Source organism: Thamnophis sirtalis, unplaced genomic scaffold (genome assembly GCF_051295495.1).
Source record: "Thamnophis sirtalis isolate CommonGarterSnake01/CBP01778 unplaced genomic scaffold, rThaSir2_p1.2 scaffold_2, whole genome shotgun sequence".
Classification (NCBI taxonomy): domain Eukaryota; kingdom Metazoa; phylum Chordata; class Lepidosauria; order Squamata; family Natricidae; genus Thamnophis; species Thamnophis sirtalis.
This window is the reverse complement of record NW_028261382.1, coordinates 140,051,999-140,067,766: the sequence shown is the minus strand read 5'-3', so window position 1 is coordinate 140,067,766 and position 15,768 is coordinate 140,051,999. Positions and strand designations below refer to the sequence as shown.

Here is a 15,768-nt window from a genome sequence, read left to right as displayed (position 1 = left end):
TTTTTCTGTCAGTTGCTCTAACAAATTTTGCCTTCCCTCACCTTGCTTTGCAGCTTTTCCAATAGCCACTATTCTTTTATTAGTAAAAATAAGTGGATTACAAAGATAAAGGTAAAAAAGCAGGTTTTTCACCCTTCCCCTATTTAGCTTTCTGTATACCCTTAAGGCTTTAGTTCAATTTGTCTTTCCCTAGTTTAGATGACACAATCCATCTCATGTTACACTTACCTCCTTATTTTATAACTTCCACAAATTAACTTTTCCTTTTGTTATCAATCAGCGTTCCCAGGAAAATCTAATCTGTTAGAGAACACTCAATGTTTGACTCAAAGGTTAATGTGGAACCTAGAAGAAAATGTGGTCTCTAAGCAATTATGAAGTCTAAAGTATTCATTGTTGTTTAGGAATAAATAAGCTCTTAGAGTAATCCCCAAAAGATATAAAATAAAGACATTGTTTAATGAGTTTCAACATCATTGAATAGCCTTTAGTAGAAAATAGTAGTGCAATTTATCTTCAACTCCGACGGATCTTAGATGAAGCAGATTATCTAGACCCTTTTCAGTCCGGTTTCAGGCCTGGTTACTGTACCGAAACTGCTTTGGTCACACTGACCGATGATCTCTGGCGGGCCAGGGATAGAGGACATCCTCTATCCTAATGCTCCTTGACCTCTCAGTGGCCTTCGATACCATCGACCATGGTATCCTTCTGTGACGGCTGGAGGAGGTGGGAGTGGGAGGCACCGTTCTATGGTGGTTCTCCTCTTACCTCTCCGACAGGTCGCAGTCGGTGTTGGTTGGAGGGCAGAGGTTGACCCCTAGGCCCTTTAATTATGGGGTGCCACAGGGGTCAGTCCTGTCCCCCCTCCTATTTAATATCTACATGAAGCCACTGGGTGAGATCATTAGTCGGCAAGGGATTAAATACCACCAGTACGTGGATGATACACAGTTGTATCTGTCCGCCCTGTGCCAGCTCAGCGTAGCCGTGGAAGTGATGTGCCGGTGCCTGGAAGCTGTTAGGGTCTGGATGGGAGTGAACAAACTTGCACTCAATCCTGACAAGACCGAGTGGCTGTGGATGTTGCCTCCCAAGGACAGCCCAGATAGTCCGTCCCTAAGCCAGGGGGGGAGAAAATTTACTCCCCTCAGAGAGGGTCCACAACTTGGGGGTCCTCCTGGATCCGCAGCTGATGTTAGAACCTGTTGGCTGTGACCAGGGGGGCCTTTGCCCAAGTTCGCCTGGTGCACCAGTTGTGGACCTATTTGGATCAGGAGGCAGCTCAAGACTTGATTACTGTAATGCACTCTACATGGGGCTGCCCCTGAAAAGTGTTCTGACACTACAATTAGTCCAGAATGCAGCCACACGAGTGATACTGGGTGTACCAAGGTACACCCACACTACACCTATCCTCCGCGAGCTGCACTGGCTCCCTATTGGTCTCCGAGCACGATTCAAGGTGCTGGTTATTACCTTTAAAGCCCTACATGGCTAGGACCCGGACATCTGCGAGACTGTCTTCTGCCGCACACCTCCCAACGACCGATAAGATCGCACAGGGTGGGCCTTCTCTAGGTGCCATCAGCCAGACAATGTCGGCTGGTGGCTCCCCGGGGGAGGTCCTTCTCTGTGGCTGCTCCGACCCTATGGAATGAACTACCCCCAGAGATCCGGACCCTACCCACTCTCATGGCCTTCTGAAAGGCTATCAAAACCTGGCGATTCCGGCAAGCCGGGGGCTGTTGACCTCTTGACCGAGGTCCAGCCCCAATTAGACTGGGTGCATGATGTGTTTCTTTTAATCTGTTTCCTCTGTTGTTTTTAACTCTTCTTTTTAAAATCTATTTTCTGTAAGCCGCCCGGAGTCCTTCGGGAGTGGGCGGCCTATAAATTTAATAAATCCAATCCAATCCAACTTTATAAAGACATGAACAATATTTATGAAACACCTATTTAATTAATTCCAAGTAATGTCAAAATAAGAAAAATGCATGTTTCAAATGAAGTAAATAAACAAACAGTGATTGACACCTAAGTTAAAGAGGTATTATTTTCAAGAACTACCGGATAGAAAAAAAAGAATCAGTAGTAATTATTGTCCAAATAATAAGCGTAAAAACATTATTAGTTGATTTATTGGACTCAACTTTAAAGCTTCATCCTTCTGAGCATCTAATCTGTCATTACCCAGCATGTACTTATGAGTTATTGGGATATAGATAAATGCCTTATGGAGTAATTTAGACTAGAGAATCTAGTTTTCATGGAATGGTATCAGTATACTTGGAAAGTAATTGCCTTTGAATCCATTTCCGGAACATTGACAAAAACTGGCTAGTAGAAGATGCTGCATGTAGCATTGATGATCATTACAATGTTGATGACTTGGAATATTGAAGAAGGAAACTTAAAATACTGGAGGAGTAAAAAGTAAAGCATATAGATTAATAAAGTAAGTGAAGGAAGAAAAATAGTCATGTCATGTGCTGCAAAGATGATATAAAGGTGTAATATGAATGATCTTATTCAGTAGAGATGATGAATATTTACAGGGAAATTGTGAATAAAAATGTTTAAAATCTGAAACTATGAATTGATGTAATCAATTGTATGTATTCATCAAAGTAGAAGTCCTTATATAGGTGTGGTTATGTTTCAGTGAATGATAACAATGGAAAAAAACAGAATAATCTTAAGAAAAATTGTGCAACATTCTGAATATGTATGACTCAGGATTAAAAAAAATTGTAGGGTGATCTGAGGGAATGTGAGAAAGTACCCCCCCCCCGAGCTATTTGGAGACTTAAGAATAAATAATGAAAATAGTGATTAGTGCAGGGTTTTGTTTTGTTTCATTTAAGCAGATCTATTCATTTGTACACATGGTAAAAGAACATATCTAAATCTAAACACATCATTGATTTGATTTTTTTTATGATGAAAGAATCAATGAAGATATAAGGATGATGAACATTTCTGAATGTGCACACATTCTTTGATTAGTTTTAGGAATGGATTTAAGGAAGAAATGGGCATGGAAGATACTAAATGAAATAAACATGAGTGAATTACTGCTGCGATGTTAAAAAATAGTAAGACTACAGGTGTCCATAGTGTAACTGGAGAAATATTAAAATATAGCATTAGTTTGCTTATAAAATACCTGTGTGATTTATTTCGTTGTTGTGAAGACTGCATCTGATAACTGGAAGGGCAGTAAAATTAAATGAGAATATGGAAAATTTGGAAATTGCACTTACCGACACAAATTGTGCCTATTAGAGTTTTACACTTTCGTCAGTAATTGGGGGAAAAATGCATCAATATGAGAGATTAAATTTATTATACATATGCTGGTTTCAGAAAAGGATTTGATAAAATGAATGGATTTGCATTATGGAAATTTTGTGTAATATTCACTTGAAAGTTTCTCAATGGCATAAATGATATGGTTGAAATAAAGGATATGTGAAATAATTCATCACTGAGCAGAAAATAAAACAAGGATATGTTGTATCCTCTAGTTTATAGTATATTTATGGATAAATGTGAAAGGAATCCTTGAGTAACCATAGAGATGTTATTGTTTGGAAGGTAAATGTGTAGAGAGCTTTTAACATTTATAGATATATAAAGACATAGTGGATGATATTAGTATAAATTTTTCTATATCCTTTTTCTTCCCTACTTTCTTTGCTTTACTGCTTTCTACTTTATTTTACCCCAAAAAGGAACAAAGTAACAGGTATCAATGTATCATTCTTTTAAAAATAATATTTTAAACAGACTTTGAAATGGCAGGAATAAGGCAGTGTAAAGTTCCCTCTTTGCTGCTAATATGTATCCTGTATTTTTCCTGATAGTAGCTATATAAAAGAATCCTCTCTGAATAACTGTCAATCTGAAGCTTTATGTAAAGCTTACATTTAAAATATTAAAATAGTTGTTCTTGCACCAAATACATAATATGGTCCATAAAACTATTATTTGTCTAACATCATGCAATATTTTTAAAAAGCCAGGTATCAGAGTTGTATTAGAAAAAAACTAAATAAATAGGTAATTCTTATAGGAACAATATCAAATCCAGCCTTCTATATTTCAAAACATAAAAAAGGCAAATCTTGTTTCTGTCATTTGGATACTTGGATCAGATTTGTCTTTCCCTTTCTACTCATTAGACCTCATCCATGATTTGAAGCAGGGTAGTTTCCAGTGAGAAGAGATCAAAGAAAAGTGAAGAAGCAATTCTATGAGGAAATGATTATTTTTCCTGAAATTAAAAATGGTCATTTCCTGTATAATGACGACTGTCAATTTCAGAATGTAAACTTTCTGAGTTCCATTTTCAAGTAGCAATTGGAAAGCGGGTTCCCCCCCCCCCCCCCAATTTGACAGCACACTGGAAGAAAACATGATGAGAAAGTGAGATAAACCCTAAAGCTGAGCCAAAAGTTTACAGGGCTTCCTTTAGATTTTTTTCATCAGAACAAGGCTGGTTTGAAGAACTTTACACTTCATTTTTGGCAGCAGCTGACACCATCCCAGCTGTTGGATGTCTGAAGTTTTGCATAAGCGCAAGGCAACCAATCTGTAGTTTCAACATCCCACATCCCATAGTCAGTTTATGTTCACTTTACAATCGCTGCAGTCACTTACAACTATGGCATTTGCTTAATGACTGCAGCAAAAAATGTCATAAAATCATGTGAGTGATCTGCTTTATGACTATCATAACTTATGACTATATTGAGCAGGTTCCATTAAGGTCATAAGTCAAGGACTACTTGTACATGCCCCTACTTCCTTATACCTATGCAAGACTACTTCATTAAAACAAAGAAAAAAAGAAACAAAAAATGTGGTTATTATTATCCTGTAGGTAAGGATGAAAGACTTGGATACAAAAGAAGAATTAGGCTTTCACCCTTTAAACCGATGGCTTTTTGAAGAAGACGGGTCAGAAACTGTGACGGAACTAGCAGTAGTAAGACCAAATGAAGCTCCTCTCAAAGGTACGTTGTTCAATAACCACAGTATAGCCCTTTCTTTCAAACTTGGGAGTGCCAAAACATGACATCAAGGACAACTCTTAGGTGTCAAACACTACAGATAATGGCATTGCGGTCATACTGATGGTTGCTGGGAGAATACTTCTCCAAACAGGTGGCTTCAATGATAAAAATCTTTATGCTATTTTAGAGAGGGATGGAAAAAAAGTAAGTGATGAAACTGATGAAAGATGAACATATGTGAGGAGGAACAGTAGCACAGATGAGGCCAGGAAGAAATCTAGGCATGGGAAGAAGTTTGTAGGGAGGCCAAAAAATGTTACATCAAATAGGGATGAAAAACAAAATAACAGGGAGGAGGGGGGGAAATAAATTGGTGACATATGCAAAACCAGGTTCTATGGTGACATAGTATGCCATTTTCAGGACTGCACATCAAAGGATATATTTGAAAAAATATGTCCAAAAGTATGTATTTCATACAATCTCTTTTTTGATAATTGATATAGATGAGGACATGTGCTTCAGTTTCTGAGAGTTGTAATGTAGTACCATAATTAAGTTGCTGGGCTAAAAATCACCTTAGGCATGAAAGCTGGCTGGGTAACTTTGTGCCAGTCATTCTCTCTTAGCCAAATCTATCTCACTCACACAGTTGTGGAAAAAAACAACAGAAGGAAAGAGTGTTATGTATGTTACTGCCCTGAATTACTTATTTAATAAAAAAATAAAATACTTGGAGTGACTTTCTTAAAAATCACATATACTATCATGTGATATTACATTTATGCATATTTTTGGACAATTTCATTTCTACAATATATTGGGGTTTTTTTAAAAAAAAGAAAAACCTGAACATTGCCTTTATGGGGAAAAAAACCTTTATTTTTTATTATTTTCCAAAACCATTTAAGATAGACAACAGTTTAATTTCATTGACATTATTAGGATTTAGATGTTAATGTAATGATACTTACTTAGAAATGAGTGAGTTTTTAATTGCATGTGTTGCAGGATGAAATAACTAGTTAATTTAAATCCAGCAGATCTTATTTAACTGGATTTGAATGGGATTATAGAATTTTCACCCCCAAAAAAGGGTAGAACAAGAAGCAATGGGTGGAAACTAATCAAGGAGAGAAGCAACTTAGAAATGAGAAAAAATTTCCTGACAGTTAGAACAATTAATCAGTGGAACAGCTTGCCTCCAGAAGTCGTGAATGTCCCAACACTGGAAGTTTTTAAGAAGATGTTGGATAGCCATTTGTCTGGAATGGTATAGGGTTTCCTGCCTAGGCAGGGGGTTGGACTAGAAGATCTCCAAGGTCCTTCCAACTCTGCTATTGTATTGTATTGTGTTGTATAATGCCTAATGTATAAATTTCATTACATTCCATACAATTAAAATGCAGACGTAATTAAACCCTCTTAGTTTCAAATTAAGTGTTTTTAAATTTTCTAGAATTCTTCAAAAAAGAGGGTTAATACAGATGGTCAAACACTGACATTTCCTTCCTATTCTAACTCAGAGACAAATAGATTGGCAAAACTGGTTGCTTGAAGGGTAACTTCTATATACTGTTTGTTCAGTTATTTTTATAAATAGAGAGCAAATTTTGTCCTGTTCCTTAAAGTACATATTCAGAACTATAAGTCCTTACTCAATCAAAATATTTTTCAATATGATTTTTATATCATAATAACTAATATTAATGTTGATCAATATAAAGGATTGATCTCCTTCCTTATACTAGTTTAATTGGCAGTAATGATATAATAGGTTCGGAAGAAAGCAGATAATTTTGACCAAACTGCATCTTTTTTTTTCATGAAAATCAGTGCATTGAGGATTCTAATTAAAAGTAGTATTATTAATTCCATAAACAATATAAAAGGAAAAAATGTTTCTCAGTTTATATAAGATCTAAATCACTTTTAATTATACACCTGAATCATTATAACATGATTAATCTGAAAATTAAAAAAATCTGTCCAGAACAAGCTTTGGTTTACCACTAATAAACTCTCTTACACATTTGTTTCATATGTTCAAAATTATTTCTAAAATAGCTACTATTTCTACTATAATAAAAGGTAAATTGCAATGTACTGTACCGTATTAAAAAAAAAGAGGCAGATGTCATAGCTATGTGTATGTTTGTTCAAGAATCTTAGTATATCAAGCACATTTCCCCCTCTTGAAAACAGGTGGTACTCAAACTTGTAGAGCTGAATTGTGTTACAAATTAAATCTCATGTCCCAGATTTCAGCTAGGCAGGTCTGTTCTTTTTGCTAAAAAATTAGAATAAAAATGTACCTACATTCTAACAATTACATATCAGTTATGGTATAATAGAATCATTTAATCAGATGAGAAAAATATACTTGCAAATCTCTTCCCGGTCCTGCTATATTTTTCTTTATTTCATGTAAGAATGAGTAGCCTTTTATTCTTTTTCTTTAAATGGCCTTCTTTCTAGTTAAGGGCCACAGGAAATCTGGCTGACAAAATTATAGGGTAGTATTTTCAGGCTCTTTTTTTGCACTTTTAGAGAACTGAAAGTTAAGAATGGTCATAGTGCTTCCATGTTACACCTATCCTCCGTGAGCTGCACTGGCTCCCTATTGGTCTCCAAACACACTTCAAGGTGCTGGTTATTACCTTTAAAGCCCTACATGGCTTAGGACCTGGATATCTCCATGACCACCTCCTGCAACATACCTCCCAGCGCCCAATAAGATCGCACAGGGTGGGCCTTCTCCGGGTACCATCGACTGCACAATGTCGTCTGGTGGCTCCTCAGAAGAGGGCCTTCTCTGTAGCTGCCCCGGCCCTCTGGAACGAACTGCCCCCTGAAATCCGGACCCTCCCCACTCTCTCGGCCTTCCGAAAGTCTGTTAAGACCTGGCTGTTCCGGCAGACCTGGGGCTGATGATCTTGATTGACCTTCAGCCCCATTAAGATCGAGTGCATGTTGTGTCCTGTTTTAATTTGTTCTGTCTTATATTTTAAATTTTTAATATCTTCTTTTTTAAACTGTCTTTTATGTAAGCCGCCCAGAGTCCTCCAGGATTGGGCGGCATACAAATCTATTGACAAAATTTGCAGGCATTTAAGGCATTTCCTTGCCCATTAAATCCCACTACGACTAGGAAAAATTAGTTTATAGAACATAAAATAACAGAGGGGACTTTGGAGGTTTTCTAGTCAAACCCTCTGCTCGAGCAGGAGACCCTATACCATTTTGGACGAATATTGAGTTTTAAGGAGGACGATACAAAGTTTAAGTTGTCAGTTTTGCTGCTTTAATTTTGTACCAGAGGTGGTATTCAGCAGGTTATGACCAGTTCTGGAGAACAAGTAGTGGAAATTTTGAGTAGTTCAGAGAACTGGTAAATACCACCTCTGAGTGGCCCATTTATTCTTTGCCTCCCAAGTCCCAGCTGATCGGGAAGAAATGGGAAATTTGCAGTAACCTTCTGAAGTGGGGAAGGAATGGAGATTTTACAGTATCCTTCCCCTCCCACGCCCACCAAACCACACCCACAGAACCAATAGTAAAAACGTTTGCATTCCACCAGTGTTTTGTACCTACTCATCCACATTCACTGCTACTACTGCTTCTCACAACTATTTAATGGGATTTTAATATTGTATTATTTTTCAACATTGGTTGGCAAATAATTTTAACTTTAGAGATCCCAAGCGGTGTCTTGGGGAACAGTGAAATAATGTCTATACAATTTTGAAAAGTTGCAATTGGAGCTCTTGGTGATCGCAAGTAGTCCCACCATTAGTTGCTTATTCCCAACTAATCTTCAAAATTCCCTTATTATTGCAAATACTTGCATAGAAGATAAAATAATTTATAATACACTGTGATTCTCATTTTGATATATTTTCTTGTCCTGTCACAATATATGGTGCCATCATCTAACAATTAAAACAAATAGAAAACCTGATTTTTTTTTTAATCCATACTATAGCTAGAAAGTAATTCAAAAAGAAAGTAATAGCAGGCCTAAGGGGGCCTCAGAGTTAACAGAAGTCCAAGAAAAGGGATCAAGGTAGTCCCAAAATGCATAGTAAGGATTCTATATGCTCAGCTATCTTAAAGTTATCTACTATCCAATAGCACCCATTCCTAGATTGGAAGGTTGTGCTCAAGATCACTCATGCCCTCATCATTTCCTTGTTAAACTATTACAATGCACTCAGGAACTACTGCTGGTACATACATTTTGGGATGCCTTATGAGCCAGAGTGGCACAGTAGTTAGAGTGCAGTACTGCAGGCTACTTCTGCTGACTGCTGGCTGACTACAATTTGGCAGTTCAAAGCTCAACATGGTCAAGGTTGAGCCAGCTTTCCATCCTTCCGAGGTGGATAAATGAGGACCCAAATTGTTGGGAGCAATACGCTCACTCTATAAATTGCTTAGAGATGGCTGTAAAATGGTATATAAGTCTAACCAGCAGGTTTCTAAGGTCAATCCAAGCTGCTATTTGTTACTGGAACACATTCTTTACAAGGCTGTTTTTTCTAAAGTTTTATGCCTGTGCCACCAATTCTGGCCTGGTAGGCATCCTCTGGACTCTTATGTGAAACATTGTCAACTGGTGGTATCCAAGAAGTATGCCTTCATTGTCATGGTACATCCTTTGTAACAACCTTCTCTCCCTTCCCAAAAATTTGGATTACCCCACCCCCACCCCCAAAGCACATTGTTGGCATTCCAGAAGGTCTTGAACACCAGACTTTTCATTCAGGAGCCAGGTGATCATTTTGGAGCCTATTTTGTGTGTTTGTTTTTATGCTGCAAGACTGTTTGTGGGGAGCTTTGGTCATTTTTAATTATGACCAAAAGTACCAAAAGTAAAAAAACCAAAGTATGATTTTTACTTTATGTTATTTTATGCATACATTTTGTTTTAAACACACACAATTATTGGGTTAAGATTGCATTCTATGTAAAGTAAATAAATACAGAACAACAATGGAAAAAGACAGAATAGGTTATGAATGACCGAGTCATCAACAACAAGCACTTTACACTATTATCATCTGTATCAAGGTTGATAACAGTTGGCTTCACACACTGTGCCAAACCATAATAGCACTAACTTAATACAAAGTTAGTGAATTCAATAAAAATATTGAGTTTTACTAAACAAACAATTCATGGTTTAACACAGTGTATGAATCTATCTGTTCATATTAGATCTTTTATACTGGCTTGGAAATGCATGCTATGATTTATTGTATATTTGAAATATGAATATGCATAACATTTTAATTCTGATATCTTAGTCTTCAAAGCAGATAATGCTTTATAATATGATGTGCATTTTCTCTGTTATCTTCTATTGGAATAGAAAGGGATGACTGAGCTGTTGTTCAGATTCTTGAATTGTTCTCAGACATGCATACTGATTTTATTTTACTATGCTCAAGAGATACTTTGCACAGCAAAAGTAAAGGTTTTGAGTATATTTTACAGGCAGTTTTCTTCTTTTAATTTTTAATTGTTTAAAGTCTGTCAAATATTTTCAAGTGTTCCATTTTACATTTGCTTGGGGTCTTCTTTAGGTCTACAAGCAACTCAGACTTTAAATATACAGCTTTAGTCTGTATATGACTATACACAGCATGCTGGCCAAAGAATTCTAGGAGCTGAAGTCCACATATCTTAAAGTTAAAGTTGCCAAAGTTGAGACCACTGATCAGATTTATATTGTAGCACTAAGTACTATTTAGTCTATGAAAGAATATGTGAGTGATTGTTTTATCTCTTTACATGGATTCTTTTCATATGTTTTTTCATCTGATGTTTTATTACAGAAATTACTTATTCAATCAATGTTTATACAGGAACATTACCTGCATCTGAAACAGATGCAAATATCTTTATTACACTATTGGGAAAGAATGGAGACTCTTACAAAAGACAACTGAAGCATCCAAAGTCATGCCCACAGTTTGAAAAGGGTCAGGCAAGTATGGAACACATGTAGTTATGCTTCAGAAATTTTTTAGACATTTCAGTGGAATTTGGAACAGCCCTGTGCCAAAACACACCAATTTAGTTACAAGAGAAAAGTATTACAGCCTCAAACTTCTGTCACTCATACCATTATGTGAAAACCTGAAAAATTCTGAAGTGCAATCCTAAACATCTGAAATCTGGTTTCCATAATTATCCCTCATTCCTAAAATGAATGAAACAAATATCACTTACTACAATCCACAAAACATGTGTAATGCCATATATTAGTAGAAAATTAGGACAATCCTTAAGCTGTCATAAGTAATTAGTTATCTATCTCATTCAATCATCCAAGAACTACAATCCTGGATAAAAGGATATTTGATAAAGTGTTTAATATTATGAAACCAATCTGTTAATGTTCATACATTCAATATGTTGTCATACGCATCAAAAGATTTAATAGCTATCATATTGCAAAACTCAAGATCTTTTCCAGACAGATTTGTTTTCAATGAAAATGGATTCTTGAATGCTTTCAATGCAGACTAGTCCATTGCTTTTACAAAAGCACCTCTAGTACAAATTCGTAAGTCATGAAATCCTCACTATCATTTTTAAAAGCTTAAGTCATTAAAATGCTTTATGGTAAAAAGAAATGTAAATCCCAGTGCAAGTAGCTTTTTGCAGCAATTCTAATGAAACAACTATTGTGGAGAAGAAGAAAGGTATCGATATTATACTGCTATGGCTTTTAGTGAATATTGGTCTACCTATCAAACCAGGATGCCATGATTGTTATATCTATTTCCTAAATTAATGACCAGCAAAGTCTGAATGCTAAACAGCAGAGATTCTAAGTAACAAATATAACATGAGATATCTGTGTTCAGTATAATATATCCCTTTTCTGGTCACATCAAATCTAATTAACACAATATCCTGCTGCTTGATTACAGATCTCCAGTAATTAAAAATTAATGTAAAATTAGCTAAGCAATTGATTTACTTACCCAAGAGATTTCTGGAATGTCTTCTATTGAAGAATTCTAAGAGGACATTTAAAAACTTTTTCAGATGCTAATTTTTATCTACCCCTTAGGACAGGGCTATCAAACTCCCAGCCCACAGGCGGATGCGTCATGCACTGGCCATTTCCACCCCCAGTTTAGCAAAGGGGGAAAAGTCCTGATACATCAAGTGACATCACTGTGACAACACGAATTTGACACTCCTGCCCTAGGATGATGATAGTGTTATCAAACTACTATTGATGCAATGTCAATTTCCAAACTTCCATTCATCCTTGCAAAAATCATTTGCATTTCCTTTCCTTATTTTAGAGATGTAGGTACGGTAGTTGTCAATGAACAACTATTCATGCAGCAGCCAAAGTTACAATGGCACTGAATGAGAAGGACTTATGATGGACCTTCATAATTGCAGCTGCTGCAGTCTCTCTGTAATTATGTGATCACTATTCAGACATTAGTACAAGTTATTTGATAAAAGAAAAAACAGAATTTAATTACATCTTGGCAAACAAAAATGATTTATATCACTTGTGCTAGCTGCTTTTATTGGTTTCATGGGTTAAACCACGGGTGTCAAACTTATGGCATCATATTGCCGTCATATGATGCTTCATGATGTTTTTCTCATTGATGGAGCTGGGGTGGGCATGGCCTGCATGTGACCTAGCCGGCCCATGGGCTGCCAGTTTGATCCCTGGGTTAAATGAATAGGAAATGTTCTTTGAACCTAGTTGAAGCAAAATTTAAATCAAAGATGTCAATTTTAAAGAATCACTTTTGTCTTTTATCAGCTAGCATTTCCACAAAGGGATAAATGGCATAACATAAAATTTCATTTTAGTAAATTGTGAAAATTAAAATTTCCTCCATCATGAGGAAAATCTGTCGATAACAAAGTGCCTCTTGGACAGCTGTTTCCCAAACCTACGGTTGTTACTGTGATATAGGATGTAATTAATAAGAGATCTGAAACTGGAAAGGAATAAATAAAAGGAAGATTAATATTGCCAGAATTAGTATTATGCATGAGTGTATATACTGGAACAACAGGATTTACAATTTCCATAATAAACTCAAAAGTGCTAAAATGTTCCAAGTTATTTTCAATATAATTTTTCATGCCTGTTACCTATTTTGGTCTTTTTCATATACTTGCTCATTAAGGATAGCATTTGCCATGGTAATTGTTTCGTATGATGATAACTAAATATATAAAGGTAAAAATATTAGTTCTTCTGTTTTTCCCCCAAGAAAAATGCAATATTTCCTGAAGAGTATTGTAATCATAATTAATATTTAGATTTTAAAAGATCTATAAATCTGATTTTTAAAAAGTTAAAATATTTTCAATTTCTTTTCTTAAGGTTGTATTTAATTTGTCTCTACTATAATCATTCATTGAAGAAAAGTCTCCTTTGAGTCAAACTTAATTTCTTGCAACAACATAAATATATTCACTCTACTGTCTTGGCAACAACAGGGAAGCATTTTACATTGCCTTTTTTCAGTTTTTAAAAAGTCCTGGATTATGGTGGTGATCCAAATACTAACTGGGTCCATCCTTTGTTTAGCTTTTTTAGACATCAGCCAGGATTGTATTGAGGGTGCCAAGCTGCTTATTATCCATCTACTCCTTTTCTCTCTCAAATAATATACATCCATTCTGTTTTCCCTAATGTTCTAAATGTGACTTTAAATTTTCAGAGAAGGCAATATATTGGGTGGTCAGCGTTGATACCTAAAGCATGTTATATTTTTCATGGATTAGCCACCCAAATAGCAGGAAATCCAGATTCTGTTTTTCATAAAATTGTTAAATTGGGTGCATTGGAAGCATTCAAATGTTCCTTTAAAAGAGACTTGAGAAGTACATAAAACTCTGGCACTGCTGCTAGGCTTAGACTATACGGCTGGTTCACAGTTACTCTTTCACCATGTTCCCTATGAGAATTAAGGATACTTTATAGTTGTGTTTATATAATAGACTTTTGATTGAATTTCTCCTTTAAAGCATCTTGTTATTTCATAAATTTAATCAGATTTATAAAAGGCAAGATGTATTTAAGCCTGTTTGGTTGCACCAGGGTGAAGTCACATTGTCTTCTTTCACTGAGGTGATGCAACATGTTCCTTCAAGGCAAAGGCTTTACTGAGGCAGAATAACTTATCTCTATACAGTAGCTGTCCATTAAAATATTCCTTAGAATATTCCAAAGCTCATTTGTAGCTAATTTTTTGTAGAGGAAGAAGTGTAATACATTTCAACCAAATCCAAATAGACAGGAGTCATTATGTGATTCAATACCACAAAATGGAATGGAAAGATTCTTGCTTCATTTGTTTCTTTATAATATAGTTATTGTAGGATATGGTTAAAAAAAGTCACGTTAGGAGCCACAGGTGGAACTTTGATTGCATTACTGGGTTGCGATTTTGCCTTTTGGCCTTACCTGTAGTCACCCATTCTGTACATCCCTAAAATAGGTTGTGCAGAATCCCCTAATGCTCCTGGTTTGATTTTGAGGTTAAACATTAAACTGTGTGCAAGTCTGAAGACAAATTCTCTCATATTAAGGCCTTCAGTTTCTGCCACTATCAAATGACTATTATTCTACTAGCAAAAGGTTTCTAATTCAGGCTTTGGTGATTTATCCTCAAGTATGTTGACGTACCTTTTATAATATGCCATATTACATTTGGAAGTCCCACTGCATTAATATTGTTGGAGTGATCGCATTTTTATTGTTGATTAATTTAGATTTATTGCTATGTCATAATTTTGTGGTTTCCTGTGCACTCTCTTAGTGGCTTTTAAAAGAATATCAGAAAAATAGATAAACATAATTAAACAATTGGTTGCTATAATTACATTTCTATTAATATGGATTTCTTTCTGATTTCTTTCTATTGGTAATTCCCTTCATTCCCATTCAAAAACAGATAAGTACCTTTGCTATCCAAGCAGTTGATCTTGGGATGTTAAGCTCAGTGTTGGTGGAACACAATAACTCTGGTTATGGAGCTGGATGGTACCTTGATCAAATCTTGATACAAGAATTGGGGAAGAGCAATAGTCAGTATGTATTCTCATGCCAGCGATGGTTGGACAGTGGTGTTGATGATGGAAAAATGAAACAAGAACTGTGGCTTCTTGGAAAAACCAATAAAGAAAGTCTGACAAAAGATGTTCATGGTAAGATATACAATAAAATGCTTTAAAGCTTCTGTTTTGGTGCATCTTTGTCTTTCCTGGTTGGATCAACTGAGAATAAAGACAGGTTTATCAGAACAATATCTTTAATGCAAAGTGTATATCCTTGGCATTTAGTAAAGCTGGGTAATGCAGTTATAATATTTAAATAAAAATAGATAAGCACATGGATAGATTAAAAAGTATAATCAATGTTTTAAATTAGATGTGGGGATTGAATGCACCATGGAGAGAGAAAAGAAAATATAGAATTCTCCATGCATGAGGCCTAAGGCTGTTGGATTTCAGGCTATTTCCTCACCTGTTCTAGCTGAGTTGTCTTTCTTTCCCCCAGTCACTTTTGGGAATAGTGCTTTAAATTTTGATTAATTGAAATGATCATATGACTATTACAAAGACAAATATTAACTCAATATTCTTATTCCATTTTAGAAGGAATAAACTCTTTGGAACACATATACTCAAAAATACATTGTATTAAATACAAAATCATTGTATTTGTTTGTCCCAAAAGTGC

The 15,768-nt window shown here is 35.7% G+C and overlaps 1 protein-coding gene across 1 annotated transcript in view; it reads left to right on the top strand.

Moving 5' to 3' along the window:
- Positions 1 to 15,768, top strand: part of RP1 (RP1 axonemal microtubule associated) — a 211,981-nt gene that overhangs the window by 171,105 nt on the left and 25,108 nt on the right. Inside the window, exons 43-45 of the mRNA XM_087707060.1 lie at positions 4,889 to 5,021; positions 10,862 to 11,013; positions 14,981 to 15,233. Coding sequence (XP_087563186.1) covers positions 4,889 to 5,021; positions 10,862 to 11,013; positions 14,981 to 15,233 — 538 coding nt within the window. The remainder of the gene's footprint in view (positions 1 to 4,888; positions 5,022 to 10,861; positions 11,014 to 14,980; positions 15,234 to 15,768) is intronic.